The sequence below is a fragment of the Onychomys torridus genome, chromosome 3 (assembly GCF_903995425.1).
Source record: "Onychomys torridus chromosome 3, mOncTor1.1, whole genome shotgun sequence".
In the NCBI taxonomy this organism is placed as follows: Eukaryota; Metazoa; Chordata; class Mammalia; order Rodentia; family Cricetidae; genus Onychomys; species Onychomys torridus.
This window is the reverse complement of record NC_050445.1, coordinates 28,181,640-28,199,581: the sequence shown is the minus strand read 5'-3', so window position 1 is coordinate 28,199,581 and position 17,942 is coordinate 28,181,640. Positions and strand designations below refer to the sequence as shown.

The following is a 17,942-nucleotide window of genomic DNA, read 5'->3' as shown; positions in this document are numbered from 1 at the left end:
ATGAACCCAGAGGTAAACCAGATGTCACAAGTGACAGATCTGAAAGTATGAGTGACACTGGCTTGCAGTCAAGATTCACGTTCAAGTGATACTTCTTCCTTCTCCTCATGTGATGACTTTCAGAAAGGCATTCCTATCACAGTTCTTCAGATTCCTCAGACTTTGATGGGCAGTAAGACAGCAGTGCTGGTGATCGGTAGCGGGCACATGTGTCTGTAGGGAGGGCCAGAACAGATGTTCTGAGAGGTTTAGTTTGGCCAGTTAGTCAAAATTAAGTCTTCAGAAGATTAATATACAACTCTTTTAAAGTGGTGGTGGTCAGTCCTGCTTCACCCATTCTTCAAACCTCTTCCCCCATGTTTGGGTAATCCATCCTTCCTGTCATAGGATCTTACAAGTTTGGGTTCACAGGTAGATAGAGGCATTTAGTTTTTGTGAAATACATCAGGCTTATTCCATTCCCACTCTGAGAAAATGTGTGACACTGAGTAATTTATAAACAACAGACATTTATTTTCCTGCCACTCCAGAGGTTGAGAAGTATGAGATCAAAGGACTGAGTTCCTCATCTGGGGAGAGCTTATTCTATTGGTGACTCTTTTACTTCATGTCATCTTCATAACACGGAAGGTGTAAGAGAAAACAACAACAACAACAACAAAAATGGCAGAAGGGCAGAAGGCAGAGTGTTCCCTTCAAACCCTGTTATGAGGGCACTCATCCAGTCCCCAGGGCTTCATAAGTTCCTCAAAGTTCCCACTTCTCAATGCCATCATATTGGTAATGAACTTTAACATGAATTTGGGGTGACACATGAAGGTCATGGGAATATCACACATTATTTAGCAATTTAAAAACTTCCATGTCCTTTTCCGGTAATATGATCACTGCAGAAAACTTGGAATGTTGAGTGTTATAGAGAAAATTAAAAATCTCTATAGACCCCTTGAGATAATTGCTCTTAGCACCTATTACTTTTTCTAGATGCTTCTTCTCACTCTCAATTGTGTGATGTTTATTCTACAAAAAAAAATGTTTCCAACATATCAGACATGTAAACATAATTTTACAAAGTTAAGAAAACACACCTATATTATCTTCCAATATGCTGTGACTTTTTGTCTGCAGTGTCAACCTCAAGAATCCCTTTCTGTAACAATGAAAAGAGAGTTTGACATATAAAAATGAGTGGGATGCCTAAAAAATATCAAGCAATGAATAACAAGCAAAGGATTCTTTCCATTCCACAAGAGAAATCATCTGTTTTGACAGATGGCAAAGTTCAGGACAACCAAATACAAGGAAGTATGCTGTAACACAAGAAAAGCACCCATACAGTGCTGTGGAATAAAAATATTTGACTAAGTCAGTCACTAACAGAATTCTATTTTTATATCGTCACAAACATGTAAATGGAATTAGAATGAAATAAACACAGTGATGTGTCTGGACTGCAACATCATGGGGCTGTTCATCCTTCATTGGACCCCAAAGGTCTGAATAGGCACAGATTTCAGGCAAGACCTTTACATTTTTGCTCAGTGTTTGGAACCTACAAAGTGAGGGTTGTTGTAGACATTCAAAGAGTCACCATGAGCTGATCCTACCCAGTGTCCTCAGCCTTGGCTTCTCAGCCCTGTAACATCATGTCCCAAGCAGCATGTATTCAGGTAGCTTGGCAACATGTATTATTTGAAACTGCTACAAACACATGTTTTATTATCCCAGACAGGCCCAGACACTGTGTTAGTTGGCTGGCTGTCACTTTGGAGATGTTTATTATGACTATTTTATTTTGCAAGAGTTTTGTATCATTTCAGTGATATTTCTCTGGTCTGTCTATCATATATACAGTGAAGTAGATTTGATGGCTTTTACATAGCAGACAGAGTATAAGATTCACAACAGAAAAATATCCAAATCTAATTAGAAGATTTTCCTTTAGTGAGCTTGAAGAAGTCATGTATATTTTTGAAATCTTTTAATGCTATGATTGTGTTGATTCCTAGCCTACTGTATGTTGTGGGAGTAAACTGTGATAATGAAGGTTAACTGCTTATCATTTTACACATTTCATAAGTGTTGTTAAAATTCAAACGAGGATGATATTTTTCAGTCAAGAAATGCTGGTGCCAGTATTCTATCCAAGCATTTGGATAAAGGTTATTTGCAAAATTACCTTAAATTCTTATTTAAATCCTGGAGAATAACATAGAGGCAAGTAATATGCTCTTTCTGTTCATTCCTAAAGCTAGTCAATGGTCTGCACTGCAGGCTTCAGAGAACTTGCTAAAGAGACTAAATTCACTCTATATTGCTACAAAGCAGATGACAAGCTCCATGGTTTGAACAGCACCTACTTTATTCACTCACATTTCTGTAGGCCAGTACTCTATGTTCTGCCTGGCCAGAAACATTGCTCATTGTCCTGGGCTTGATTTTGATTTTAATCTGAGTCTTGACGTCCTCTTCCTGACTCACTGATGTTGATTGCCTTAGCTACAAGATTGAAGACCTCATTGTAAAATTGGTTTAACATTTTTGACAGTTTCTTGCTTGTATATAATATATAGTGATCATATTCACTCATTATCTTCTCTTATGACCCTCCCATTCCTGTTGACTCCTCCCTCCCTCCCTACTAGCAGCCACCCCATCCCTGTTTTCACATCTTGTGCATATGGTCATAGTTAGTGTGTGTTCATGATCACAAAGGCTATTCCATATTTTGAGGCCATCATTTTATAGTGTTCTTCCCCAGTCTCTGGCTCTACAGCTTTCCTTACCCCTTCCATGATGTCCCCTGGGCCTTGGAGCTGGTGGAATAGATGTCATATGTAGGGTTGAAAACTCAGCAGTCTCTTATTCTCAGCACCCTTTATTACACTGTGAGTCTTTGCTCTGATGGCTGCCCGCTGCTAAGTGAGGTGAAACCTTCATATCTACTTCTCATCTGGGAATTGTTCTCAGTGTTTAGAAACCACCAGTTCCTTGCCACACAACTATTATAGACACTATCAGACATTTGTTTTACTCCAGGCTAAACCGAGTATGACTTTCTGGCTTCTTATTTTCAGCTATTAGAAAACAAACAAACAAGCAAACAAACAAAATGCCTCTGCCTTTCAGTTGCAATGACTACGGTCACTTGACCCTAGCTGAAAACACTCTTACTGGGCAACCTATGTTATAGCTCATCCCTGAATGATGATGGGACATTGTGATGGCATCCTTGTTGAGAACTGGTGTTTTTAGGGTGGTATGGCCATAAGGGGCATCCTTGAATCCATTTGGAGCGGGGAAGGGTTGTCAGAAAGTGAAGTGGGATGCTGAGATTTCAGAGCTGGGAGATTTGGGTGTCTACTGAAAAAGTCGACTTCACAGTGATCTTTTTGAAAAGTTAACGGTTTCTATTCCTACAAATGTGGTCCCATGGTGGTTTGAAGAGTTTGGGATACTGCAGGTTTAACTGCTAAGTCTAGACTTGAGAAACATGAGCATACATGAACTATAGTTAATGAATCCCTCATTTGTAACAATGAAAGCACCCACTGCTGACTTCTGTGTTCATTGGTGTTTTCTGTCTCTTCTGTGGGGAAATTTCTATTCAAATCTTTCTGGTCACATTCATCCTTCCATCCTTTATGATTTTCTACTCCATCTACTCTCCTCCTCTTCCTCCCAAATTCCCACCTCTGATATGATTACTCTTTTTTTCTATTGCTGATTTTTGTTTCTTTGTTTGTTTTTTGTTTTTCGAGACAGGGTTTCATCGTGTAGCTTTGCGCCTTTCCTGGAACTCACTCTGTAGTCCATGCTGGCCTCGAACTCACAAAGATCCTCCTGCCTCTGCCTCCCGAGTGCTGGGATTAAAGGGGTGTGCCACCATCACCCAGCTCTATTGCTGAATTTTAAAATCTCTTTACATTTTTGGAATTTTTTACAAATTCCTTCTCAGATCTGTGACTTGTAAATATTTTCTCTCATTTTGTGTGTTTTTTTTTGGGTGGGGTTATGATGGCAAAAACAGTTTTAGTTTTGATTAATTCCAATTTATTTTCTCTTTAGTCATTTATAGTCTGGTATTATAGCCAAGAATGCTTTGTTCCAGCCAGATTATGAAGACATACTCTTCTGGTTTCTTTTTACGAACTTTATAGAGTCCTCACATTTAGAGCCATGACTCATTTTGAGTTTTTGGAACCGTCTTAGCATCATTCTTGAAATTCATTGAGTTTTTGTGAAAATAAAAATATTAATATATTTAAAGCATTTTGGATAGTACAGGAGGAGGCATAGCATTCACAAGTATAAACTTGTGGTTATTATTTTTATCATTTATTACAGTCTGTCTTTCTCTCGCAAGAGACTATCTCAGTCATTATACAAACATGCCGGGTCTATTGTCTGACAGACATGTGATGGATTGATTTTGTTCAATGGATGGATAGATAATAAGCAGGCCTTTTCTGATGAAAAAGTCAGCAGGCAAAGCTTTGGGTAGATGCTATTCACAACACTGATTGTTCTATTGTAGCTGACTGGGTTTGGAAGCTGTCTTAGTTAGGGTTTCTATTGTTGCAATAAAACACAGTGACCAAAAGGCAAACAGGGAGGAAGGAGTTTATTTGGATTACACTTCCATATTGCTGTTCATCATCTATGGAAGTAAGGACAGGAACTAAAGCAGGGCAGGAACTTGGAGGCAGGAGCTGATGCAGAGACCATGGAGGGGTGCTGCTTACTGGTTTGCTCTCCATGGCTGGCTCAGGAGATCCTTTCTTTTAGAACCCAGGACCACCAGCCCAAGGATGGCACCACCCATCAATCTAATTAAGAAAATGCCTTATGGTCAGATCTTATGGTAGCATTTTCTCAATTGAGGTTCCCTCTTTTCAGATAATTCTACTTTATATATTAAGTTGACATAGATTAGCCAGCATAGAAGCTGAGGGCAGCTCAAACCTTAGAACATGTTAGTCACATGTTCTTTGGAGATATCATCCCAGATAGCATGATCTAGAACCTTTGGGTGCAGATCACTTTGGGGAATCTAGTATAGAACCTTTTAGGTATGTTTTCTATTCTGGGCAGACACTCCCCCATCTTTCTGTTTCCTCTATCTTTTGTCCTGAGTGTAAGCTCAGGATGGAGGAACCTCTTCAATACGAGTCCTCTATAATACTAGTTGGATTCTTGAGCTTTCGACCTCTAAAAGCTGAAGGTTTAATGCTTACTCCAGCCCCCTTTACAGTCTCCACCAACATTTTCCTTCAGATGATCTCATCCAGTTTAATAGCTTTAAATACCATGTAAGTGTTGAGTCTCCAAACCTGTTACTCCAGCCTTTGCTACTCACTGAGATCCAGACTTACATTTCAGTTGTCTAGCTCATGTCTCAACTTAGATATCTAACAGGCATCTCAAGTGCTGCAGGACCAAAACAGATTTCCACCCACAGACATCTTCTATTCCTTCTTATCTCAGCAAGGGACTCCATGAAAGTCTCTTCAATGACAAAGTGGAAACTTTAGGATTGGTGCTAGATTTTTCTCCTTTTCTTACCCCTATTGACCAGATAAATTATATCAGGTTTACATGCATAATACACTAGCATCTTATTGCTTTCCTTCTCTCAGGTTTCTACCTGAGAAACTCTGATCTGCATGTACAGTTCAGGGTAGTACCCTCTACCTGTTTTCTTCCACCCTAGCCTGCCCAAGATCTGTTATTCATACAGTTGTCCAGGGGACCAACTTAAGAAGATAAACTTGATTGCATTACTCCTTACTTTAAACCCTCAAATGAATTTCAATTATACTAGAATAATATCTAAATTTCTTCCCAGGACTAATAAATTTTTTGATGCTTCTTTTTAGTTACATGCTGCTGAAATTGATATTTCTATGGGGAGCAAAACTTTAATAACATGAGAATTCCTCCAGTTTAGCCTTCCATATTTTCATAGTCAGTACAAAAAAACAAACATAAACAAAACAACAACAAAAAACAAAACAAAATGAAACAAAACACCCTCTTCCAATGCTTTTTAAGTCATTTGATAAAAAAAAGTGGAATGTTGAGATGGTTAGGGAGAGAAGACTTTGTGGAGAGTAAATAATTGACGAAACTCTGTTGATTCTCCTCTTGTGGTTTGTGGAGAAAGACAAGGAAGTCTTTCTTTTCACTTCAAAAACTTGTAGGGATCAGGAGTGTCCACCACAATATCAACAAAGCACACTGTGTTATGTCTTCAGTTGGGAGTCATAACAGATTTGGGGTCTTGATTCTGTCAGAAGGATGTAGAGAGGGGGTGCTGGTTAGTTTTTGTTAACCTGATCCATGCTGATAAAACTTATATCATCAGGGAAGAGGGAACCTCAACTAAGAAAACAAGTCCAGAAGATTAGCCTGTGGGCAAGTCTGCAATGCAGTTTCTTGGTTAATGATTGTGGTCCAGAGTTGTACAAGAAAGCAGACTGACCAAACCGTGAAGAGCAAGCCAGCCCTCCTCCGTCTTCAGTCTTGAGTTTCCCCTCATTTCCCTCAGTGATGGAGTAAAACCTGTAAGCCAAATAAAACTATTTTCTCCCCAAGTTGCTTTTGGCCACGGTTATCACAGTAGTAAGAACATGCACCAAGGCATAGGCAATACACAGTCTGTTTGGATTGATTTTGGAGACCACAGGCATAAGTTTACACATATACAGCTAACTGAACTGGACATAAGACTGGCCTGTGGTCAAGCCTGTAGTGCATTTTCTGGATTAATGGTTGATGTGGGTGGGCCCCTCATGGGCCTCTCCCATGCAGTGAAGGATAGACAATGGGGTCATGATAGGTTCCTCAGTAAATTATGCCAGGGAAACTGGATATCCAAGTGTAGAAAGGTCTAGTAGGAAATCTTCAGATCTCAGAAAGAAACCCAGGAAGAAGAAGGGCATATTAATTGTTTTCCAGGCCTTGTAAGCACAAGTCAGATACTTGTACTGGTCCCAGTAGCTTCCTCCTGTCCATTTTCCAACTTCAGCATCAGCCTGTCTCAGAAGGGTTGAAGCTGCCGCTACATTGCTACCTAGGATTTCTATACTGGGATGGTTTAGGCTGCTTTACTGCTTGAGGTGATCGTCTGATCATCCATGTGATCAGAGTGAAAAGAAAAGCTATGCATTCTGCCTTGGCTTGTTTCCCTTCCTAGAATCTAGTTTAAAGTAATGGTGAGGGGGCATGAATACAGTTACAGTTAGATAATAGTACAAGAATGAACGTTCGTGCAGTGCAAGGCTCTGCTCTCCTAGGCCTCTCAGCTCACGTGTACTGCCTTGAGAAACTTTCTCTTAACTTTCTCCCTGTTTCCTGTAAGTACAAAGGAGCAACTTTCACTCTCCAGCAAACTCCAGAAATCTTTTATTTTCTTCAAAGAACTAGTAAGTATTTGAAAACACCTTGTTCATGTACTTACCTTCTATAGGACTTCTGTGGCAGCAAATAAGAGTGCTTATATGTTGTAGAATACTATTTTAAGGTGTGTTACTTTTGTTTATGTTGCATTTGTTTAACTTTATGAAGCTGTGTTACTGTGCTTGTCTAAAACACCTGATGGTCTAATAATGAACTGGCAGGAGAAAGGATAGGCAGCGCTGGCAGGCAGAGAGAATATATAGAGGAGAAATCTGGGAGAGAAGAAAGAAGTAGCCAGAGAAGGAGGAGGACACCAGGGGCCAGTCACCCAGCTACACAGCAAGCCACGGAGTAAGAGTAAGATTTACAAAAGTAAGAGGATGGGAAAAGCCCAGAGGCACAAGGTAGACAGGATAAGTTAAGGAAAGCTGACAAGAAATAAGCCAAACTAAGGCTGGGAATTCACAATTAAGAAGAAGCCTCCGTATATGATTTATTTGGGTGGCAGGCCTCCCAAAATAGCAGGAACAAACAACACCACTTACACATATGTGTTGCGTGCTAGGGATACACCTTAGTACTAGAGTGCATACGAGTTCCCTGAATCACAACAAACAAACGTTCATACATTTTATTTAGTAGATACACAAATACATGAAAAACAATGTAAGATCTGTGATAGCGATAAGACTGCAGGTCCAGATGGTTTCAGAGGAATTGCTCTTTTTATTGTAGATTACTGATTCTCACACAGTGGTAGTAGGGCCTCTGGATCCAAGTTGTTGGTAGCAACTGGAAAACATAGTAAAACCTATGTCTGTAATGATCATGTCAAGACTTTTTTTTCCTTATCATTATAAAACCATCCCTGGGAGGCCTGCTCTTTTAAGTAGGGAAATGGAGAAGGGGTGGATCTGGGAAAGAGGGGTGGTAGTGAGAGACTGGGATGAGTGGGGGGAGGGGAAACTGTGGCTGGTATATAATATCTGAGAAGAGTAAGTAAAAAAAAAAAAGGAAAAAATCCAGCACTTTACTTAAATAGTATTTATATTAAACTAGGCATTACAAACAATCTAGAGATTCTCAGAGCATACAGATGTGCACAAGTGACATGCCACTTCTATTCCATTGTGTCAAGGGACTAGGGCATCTTGAAGATTTTGGTACTCATGGAAGGTTAAGGAATCATTCCACATGAATATCACAGGAATGTCTTGGTGCCCTTATGATGTAGGGATATCAGTTTTCATATTATTAGTTGGACTAATTTTCTCACATGACTCTTTCATGATAAAATAATATTCTAACAGAATACATGAATGCTTAAAAACAGTCATAGACAAATCAGAACACATTGGAAGTATTAAACAGAAATCTCTTAATATAGTTTAACTTGAATATGTTTTCACTCTGAAAATATTTTTGGAACAAGATGGCAGACTAAGGGGTCATAATCCAAGTCTCCCCACAAAACAGTAATAACTTCCTCCTGAAGACAGTTGTTCTTGGAGAGCTCCAGAATAGAATAAGCTCAGCTATGAAGCAGAGCACAGAAGCGAGGATGGCTACACAGAAAAAAAGATAGGGAGCATTTAATGTGTCTGATCCTTGCCAGCAATCATCAAAGCTCAATGCAGATGAGGAATATTCAGCTGCAGAGGCCCCATCAGTGGAAAGTAGAGCAGGAGGCCCATGGTGGCCTCCACTGAGCAGCCTTTCACCGTCAGAGACAGCAGAAGCTCCTTCCATGGAGGTAAGCAGCAGTTTTCATCAACTCCAATCTCAGCTGGTGGAGCTGCCCAGAGTTCTTGGGTCCCTCTGCCCTAGGGCCAGAGCCATTACATCACCGGGAGCTGGAGCCACCATTGTCCTCCCCATAACTAGAGGGCGATGTCCCATCTAGCCTGTGACTTCATACTTACACACACTTAAAAACTTCTGCTTTTGTTTTTGACACAGGGTCTCATGTAGCTCAAGCTGACTTTGCACTCACTGTGTAGCTGTGGAGAATAGTGGACTGCTGATCCTCTGGCCTCTTCCTCCCAAGTGCTGGGATTACAGGAATTAGCCATCATGCCTGGCTTGTTTTTCAATGTTCATTTTTTTTTTGTGTGTGTGTGGTTCCTTTGAAACCCAAGTTTGTAGAATCTGGGAAAGATAATTGCTTCTTTGAGTGTGCAGAAATCACACCCAAGATTATATGAACATTAAAAAAAAAAAAAACCCAAGGAAACACAACGCTAAAGGAACACAAAAAATTTCCAGTAACCATCTCAAAAGAATGCATACAATATGGTACTGGAATAAAACAAGACATATAGACAATGAGACACAGCAGAGAGCTCAGATACAAGTTTATACACATATGGTCAACTAAATTTGGACTAGAGTGCCAAGAATATGCAGTGGGGGCAAAAGGGGTTTCCTCAATAAATGATGCCAGGGAAAGTGGGGGAAACTGGATAGCTATAGGCAGAAGAGAGAAGCCAGGCCCTACATTACACAGCTCACATACACAAATGACTTAAAATAGGTTAAACACTCAAGCTTAGATCTTAGTCATAAAACTAGAAGAAGTGAAGAGAATTGAACACTCCCTGATGTCGATATGGGTGCTGAGCTTTAGAACATCATTAAAATAGAGAAAGAAGTTTTTATCAGACTAAAAAGCCCATGGACAGCAAAGGAAACAATCAACACAGTGGAAAAAATAATTGTTCTTCAGGCATACAAACATCGCACACAATGCTATATGGGACATGGAAGATCAGAGAAACACAAAACAGAAGTAACACAACAAAGTTCCAGTAACTAGCCGAAAAGAATGCAAACAACACAGTGCTGGAATAAAACCAGACATATAGACCACTGAGACACAGCTGAGATCTCAGACACAGGGTTTTACACACGCAGACAACCAGACTTTGACTCAGGTGCCAGGAGTATGCAATGTGGAAATAATGGTTTCTTCACTGAGAAAGATGAAAATTGTAAGGGAATTATACAGCTCAATAGCAAAGTCATCCCCAAACAACCTGATTTAAACATAAACAGAGGATCTGAGGGGATGATAGTTTTCAAAAGTGGCTTACAAACACACGAGAAATTCGTGAAAATGTGCTTAGCATCATCAGCTTCAGAGAAATGCAAATCCAAACCACGAAGAGGCATTACCTCACACCTGTTAGTGGTTACCAAAAAGAGATAAATGTTGGGAGGAGGCAGAGAAAACAAGTCCCTGTATGCAGTGGTTGGAATGTGAATTGGCACAGTCAGTTTGGTAAATAATGTGGATGTTCAAGAAAAAAGAAAGAGTGAAAGAAAAAAAAAAAAAAAACAACCCAAACAGAACACTTTATTATTCAACAGTCCCGTTCCTGGGTTTTCGTTAAATCTCAGGTCATTTCCTGCCACTATAACAAAATACCTTAGACTAGGTAATTTCTAAAGAGAATGGTTTAGAAGCTCAGGATATGGCACTGACATTTGCTTAGCTTCTGGCAAGGGAAGGAAGGTAAGTGGGTGTATATGGAAGAGAAACCCACATCAAGAGACTATGGCAGCACCTTACATTCCCAAACAGTCCAGTCCTACAAGACTGAGAACGTGCATGAGAAAGACTCCATCTCTCCTAATGAACTACTCACCGCTAAAAGTCCCCAACAGTTTTTAATATGGCCTGGTTGGAACTGAGGTTCAGCATGAGTTTTGGTGTGGACCAAGCGTATCCAAACCAGATTAGCCAATATCCAAAGGAAGTGAAATCATTGTATCAGAACTAGCAGCAATTTTATGTCCATCAAAGTGTCAGCTACAGCAGCCAAGACATGGAGACAAAACAAAAAAGTACTAGTCAGTAAATGTGTAAAGAAAACATGATGTATTATGGTGATATTGTGTTCCCCCATATATCATGCACCCTAATAAATTTATCTGGGTCAGAGAACAGAACAGCCACAAGACAGACATAGAAGCCAGAAAATGGTGGCACTCACACCTTTAATCTTAGCATTCCTGAGGCAGATATCCGCCTGGATCTCTGTGAGTTCAAGGCCACACTGGAAACAACCAGAGTGGTATTAATCCCAGGAAGTGAGCCTTTAATCCCAGGAAGATGGCAGAAAGCAGAAAGGTATTTAAGGCATGAGGACCAGAAACTAGAAGCATTTGGCTGGTTAAGCTTTTAGGCTTTGAGCAGCACAGTTCAGCTGAGAGGTATCCAGTCTGAGGAAACAGGATCAGCTGAGGAATTAGAGAGGTGAGGAAGCTGTGGCTTGTTCTGCCTCTCTGATCTTCCAGCATTCACTCCAATAACTGGCCTTGGGTTTGGTTTTATTAATAATACTCTTTAAGATTCCTGCAACAATACATGACCACTATAGAATATTTTTCAGACTTAAAAATGAAATACTAGGCAGTGTCACTGTCAGCTGCACCCAGACAATAGGAGCTTCAGGCTCTGGAGCAAGATGGTGGTGCAAGTGCTCAGTTGAGGAGGCCTGCTGTGGTCAGCTGCCCCTGGCAACTTCCTGCCCAGGCTCAAGAGAGTGACATCTTCAAGTTACAGAGCTCAGGAGGACAGCTGGCTAAAGTCTTTATTTGTAAGAGAGGTTGATCCAAGAAAAGATCAACTCTAACCTCCTAGCCAAAAAGGGAAGACAAGCAGTCTGTTACAAGTTCCAGTTTCACAATGTTAAATCCAAACGTCTGATCGCATACAACAAAACTAATCAAGAAGTGTTACCAAAGATCCAAGAAGACAAGCTGTACCCTTGTACCTTGCTGGGGACATGGAACACATGGTGTGGCAAGCAGGATCAAGCCATCAACCTCTGGTGGTATGAAAGGGGCTATCCAGCCCTCACAGAGGTCATGAATGAACCAAAGAAAACCAGAAATTTGTAAATATCCATGGGCCAGAAGTGACATGCTTCTCTCCAGAAGGAATCAGCTGCTGTTGGAGTTCAGTTTCCGGAATGTGTTGGTGCTGAGATCAGGACCCAATATAAATGAACTCGGGTCCTACCAACTCCGACCAGAAGCATTGATTGAATGGGGGCAATTGTTGCTTATAAAGGTCTTCAGACCAGAGAAGAAAAACATATGGAATGCGCATGGCACAAGTCTGGCTGGGAGGAACTGATGCATCACATGGTCCCACTTATTCAGGAAATGGAGTCCAGAATCATGATCCTGCTCAAGATCTTGCCCCTTCAGTGAAGTTTCCATATGCCTACACAGATTCCCATGATGAACATATGTCATGAATTCATTTCAACCATTCATCAAGTGAAAAAAGAGACTGAGATGTAAAGTGCTGTACATAGCTTGTAAGATCTCTTTTCTGGATAATTTTCATAACCATGAAGGGAAATCCAGAGGACTGGACTAAGTAGAGTAGCATTCTGAAACATCCCTGCTTACCAAATGTTACTTAGCCTCCAGCCTTTCAGGATAGCATGATAATTTGGAGCCGGGCATGGTAACTTGGCATTCAGGGAACTGAGGTAGGAGAATTACAATAAGTCCTAGGTCAATCTGGGCTATGTGGAGAGTTTCAGACCAACTTGGACCCCTGGCTTACATAGTGAGACCCTGTCTCAAAAACCAAAATTAAATTTGAGTTGGCTCTGAGTAAAGTTCCAGCTATGAAGAAGAATCAGTTATTTCTTTCTATTGAAAAAAATCTCACACACAAAAATTATAGCTGGGCGGTGGTGGTGCATGCTTTTAATCCCAGCACTTGGGAGGCAGAGGCAGGCGGATTTCTGTGAGTTCGAGGCCAGCCTGGTCTCCAAAGTGAGTTCCAGGAAAGGCACAAAGCTACACAGAAAAACCCTGTCTCGAAAAACCAAAACAAACAAACAAAAAAAAAAATCTCTTTTATGTTTACAAATTTCTACTGATTTCCTTCCTTCAGGAAGAAATACAAATTATGTCATGTTTCCCAAGCAGTTTTTCTGAATCTTAAACTAGGAACACATTATAAGTGTATCCAATGGCTGACAACGTTGTGATTTTGTGACTTTTGGTCAGTCAGAGGGCTGAGATGGAAGGGTGGTCATGGTGCACCTGACCAGTAATTCAGTCTCCACTAGGCACTGTGTCTTAAAGGGATTGGTATGAGCCAGTGTATCACATGTGATTTTGGAATAAACACCTCAAAGAGTATTAATTTTATTTGTAATATTTTTCTATAAAACCAGTAGCTCTTGGAAAAGAGGTTTTATTTTGTAACCCACTGTTTGTGACCTCTGACCTCTGGTTCTATTTTGGTAAGTTCACAGCAGACACTTCCAAGATTTTGTACGACAGGCCAAATTAGACCCTGGGTCTAATTTGGCATAGAGCTTCCTATTTTGTCTGTCTCCATTTAGTTTTGTTTTTAATATAGTGTGCCAATTTTGTGACTGTAATCATGTGGAAGTCCCACTGAACTGAAAAATTATGTCTGCTCTACAAATTGATATGTGTAAAGTAAAACCTAAGCCCCCTATCAGTTGTCTAAGTTTTACATGTATGTGAATGGTTTTCTTTAAGAACATACAGAAGTAAATAAAATCCTCTTAAACAAAGAGAAATACTCATATTTGGAACAACACAAATGAGCATTATGCTCTAGAAGACATTAAACTAAGCAAAGGACTCTAGATATAGAAAGATAAACACTGCAGAACTTCACACTTGAAACTAAAGTAACCGAACTTGTAGATGTCAAGAGTAGAGTGGTATTGCCAGGGATCTAGGGTGTGAGGACGAGTGGAGAGATATTGGTCATGGGGTCCAAAATTTCAGCTATGCTAAACAACTCAGTCCTGGAGCCTAGATGTACAACCATGTGACAGCAGCTGGTCATACCAAAGTACACTCTTGCAATTTGCTGAAAGAATAGGTCTTATGTGTCTTTGTCACACATGAAAATCATTTGAAAAAATGTAACTCCCTGAGATGATAGGCATGTTAAAGTAGTTTTACTTTTCAATGTGGTCCTGTAGGGATTTCTCTAATGTTGGTCTTGGTAGACGAGGGCTCACTTATACCTCATCCTTGTGGACAAATCTAAGGTGGCCTTCATGAACACCAACCCTGACTTTTGGAACTTTGTGGATTCCTCACTTTCCCAGTTGCTAAGAGCCATGTCTTGAGTCTAGGCAAAGGAGTCCACCCTGTAACAGAGGTGTGGGTGTCTAGTCAATAACACAGGCAAAGGAGATCAGTTGAGATTCTAGAATTGAGTTGTTTATGTCTTGCTCATACCGCACCCTGCTGGTCTAATGAAGTCAGTGACCATTTTTAAATAGCTCATTTTGCAAAGATGGAAGACAGCCTTTGTGGGACCCAAGTGTCTCAGTCTTTATGGGACCCAAGTGTACTCTAAGCAATATCCATAAAGAAACAAATGCACTCAGTCCTGCAACCACAAGGAAGTGTATTATCTCCCTGGAAAGAGATTAGCTGAGATGTTAGGGAAATTAAGTAGAGATTTGGGTAGAAAGGTAGACTCAGGTATTGACTTTGAAGGAGTGACTATTCATGAGTGAGGGTAGAGGCATGGTAAGGACACTCAGCTAAGACTGACTTCTTTAGTGTCACTATTTTTCCTAGGTATCCTACTGTACTGATTATCTATGGATCTATGTATGTAAGTATCTATCTGTCTATCTATCTGTCTGTCTATCTATTTATCTACTTACCTACCAATCTATATCTAATAGAAAGATGAATGGTCCTATAGTCCAATGATGGGATAAGGATGGAACTTACTTACGAAGACTAAAATCCCTCCCCATTGATGCTATTCCAAGCACAATAGGATAGGATGTAGGCAAAATCAGAGAAGGCAAATCACGAGCAGCTGGTGCCCCATGGTACCCAAGCCCAGGGGGATATTTGCATCATATCTAAGCCCAGAGCACACCTTTTATCTACTGCCTGAGCATCCTTCACATTGAAATTCTTGCTCAGATGCAGAACCCAACCATTTATCTCCTGTCTCCATAAGGGAGTGTGAGGGACTGTAGGTAGGGGCAGGGAGAAGGCCAGGGGCCACAGTTGTTGTGGTGACTGGAGGAGGGGCTGAAATGCTACCAGCACTGACAATTTTCTTCATGTTGATCTTTGTCTTGCTTTGTCTCCTGGGGATCCTGGCCAACGGCTTCATTGTGCTGATGCTGAGCAGCGAATGGCTACGGCGTGGTAGGCTGCTCCCTTTGGACATGATCCTCCTTAGTTTGGGTGTCTCCAGATTCTGCCAGCAGTGTGTTGGGCTAGTGAACAGTTTCTACTACTTCCTTTACCTGGTTGAGTACTCCAAGGGTCTTGCCCGGCAGCTCATTGGTCTCCACTGGGACTTCTTGAACTCAGCCACGTTCTGGTTTGGCACGTGGCTCAGCGTCCTCTTCTGTACCAAGATTGCTAACTTCTCCCATCCTGCCTTCCTGTGGTTGAAGTGGAGGCTCCCGGCACTGGTGCCTTGGCTCCTGCTGGGCTCAATCCTGGTGTCCTTCATCGTAACTCTGCTGTTCTTTTGGGGAAACCACGCTGTGTATCAGGCATTTTTAAGAAGGAAAATTTCTGGGAACACGACCTTTAAAGAGTGGAACAGAAGACTGGAAATAGATTATTTTATGCCCCTGAAACTTGTCACCATGTCAATTCCTTGCTCTCTCTTTCTGGTCTCAATTTTGCTGCTGATTAATTCCCTCAGGAGACATACCCAGAGAATGCAGCGCAATGCCCTCAGCTTGCAGGACCCCAGCACCCAGGCTCACAGCAGAGCTCTGAAGTCACTCATCTCCTTCCTGGTTCTTTATGCACTGTCATTTGTGTCCATGGTCATCGACGCCACAGTCTTCATCTCATCGGATAACATGTGGTATTGGCCCTGGCAAATTATACTTTACTCGTGCATGTCTGTACATCCATTCATCCTCATCACCAATAATCTCAGGTTTCGAGGCACATTCAGGCAGCTACTCCTGTTGGCCAGGGGTTTCTGGGTGGCCTAGAAGGCATGGTCTCTTCATCTAGACCCTTTGAAGAGACTCAGGTGAGGGTAACCTCCCTTGGAAGTGAGCTCACCTTCATGGAAATGTCTTCACAGGCAGACATGGGGATCACACTGTGGACTTCCCTCCTTGGGAAAGAGGAGAGGAAAATACAGGGACTCTGAGCATTCTTCCTTACCTTGGAGATTGTGAATCCTGGAGAGCCAGTATTGACTTAAAGTATGAAATACAATAAGTTCTGTTGCTTTCATGTCTGTTATTGCTTTATTACTGATTAATTCTTTAGGTAAAAGTCTTGATCAACTGGATCACCTCATCTCAGCTAGCTACTGGGGAGTTAAAGAAAATATGTTTGTGTCTCAGCTGAACTGGGATGTCCATGTGCGTGGGAAGCAACAGTGTTCTTGAGGACAGAGTAGCAGTCAGTACTGGAACCCCAAAGGACAGGTGTCTCTGGCTGCACTGATCTGGGCTAGGAGTCCTGATCACTCCTCACCCTATGGAGGTTATTCATCTCTTGCCAAATTTGGAAACTTCAGCTTTGGTTTTGTGGAGATTACTGGGGAAATTCTTGCTGCTACTCTGTTTCATTTCTCATTAATATTTCCCTTTTCCTGCCTTTAATTTTTCTCCTCTCTGCAGCTTCCCATGCTCATTATTCCTTTCAAAAAGACCATTGTGATTGCCTCATTTTCCTAACTGTCTTAGGGAACCTTTTTACTTCCCTCAAGCAAATGTTACAAACCCACATCTGCACTGAATAAACATCATCTTTTTGTTAAAAAAAAAAAAGACCTAAGAATCTCACCTACTTTATATCCAAATGCCATTAAAAAAATTCACTGTACTAATGTCCCAAATAATCTTTTAGAAATAATTTGCTCCAATTATTATACAAATGTTTTGAAAGGTAATTCTGGAAAGAAATGTGGTTAAACATGAGTGTTTGTAAGGCAGAATGAAAATGATGAATCTGATGCTGCTTGAGTATTCATTGTTATTCAATAAATTCTGGCGTTTAAGGAAAGAAGAACTTTTGTTAAAAGGCACTAATATGTAAATTTTAGAGAGGAGTTTACAACCAGATTCCTGATATAGAGAGATCGCACTCTCCCCTGAGTAAAAACAATTGCCCTGTTTTGGGATATATTCAACTAATTGAGCATGGGCTGTGGACTGCAGTGTTAAGGGCAGTGGGACTACATATTAAATTTAAACATTTTTATGTGTAATACAGTGACATGATTAAGAACTCAAACTCTATTGACAAATGTATTTGGAAAATCTCCCTTCTAACTATCGTGTTGGCGGGCACTTCTAGCAGTCTTATGTTTGTGGTCCTGGAAATATTTGTCTGTATTAACACCTCCATAAGGAAGCAGTCCATTGACTTACAAACCGGTAACTCTACACTCCCAACCAAATGCCTTATTCACTGTGGTGTCTCTGTGTCTTTGTATGCAAATGGTTGTGTAGTATGTCTGTTGCTCAGCTCCTTGCTCTCCCCACTTCACAGCGTATCTCAGAGGTCTG

General features: G+C 40.9%; 1 protein-coding gene and 1 pseudogene across 1 annotated transcript; both read left to right on the top strand.

Annotated features, from left to right (window-relative positions):
• Positions 1 to 11,870: 11,870 nt before the first annotated feature.
• Positions 11,871 to 12,621, top strand: LOC118579313 (annotated as a pseudogene).
• A 2,861-nt stretch (positions 12,622 to 15,482) lies between these two features.
• On the top strand, positions 15,483 to 16,409 carry Tas2r41 (taste 2 receptor member 41). The gene has a single exon (XM_036180510.1). It carries the CDS (start codon positions 15,483 to 15,485, stop codon positions 16,407 to 16,409), a length of 927 nt encoding a protein of 308 aa, XP_036036403.1.
• Positions 16,410 to 17,942: the final 1,533 nt, after the last annotated feature.

Bases quoted from the DNA above. Each gene is read 5' to 3' on its own strand.
- Tas2r41 (XM_036180510.1), top strand. From the start codon at position 15,483: ATGCTACCAGCACTGACAATTTTCTTCATGTTGATCTTTGTCTTGCTT.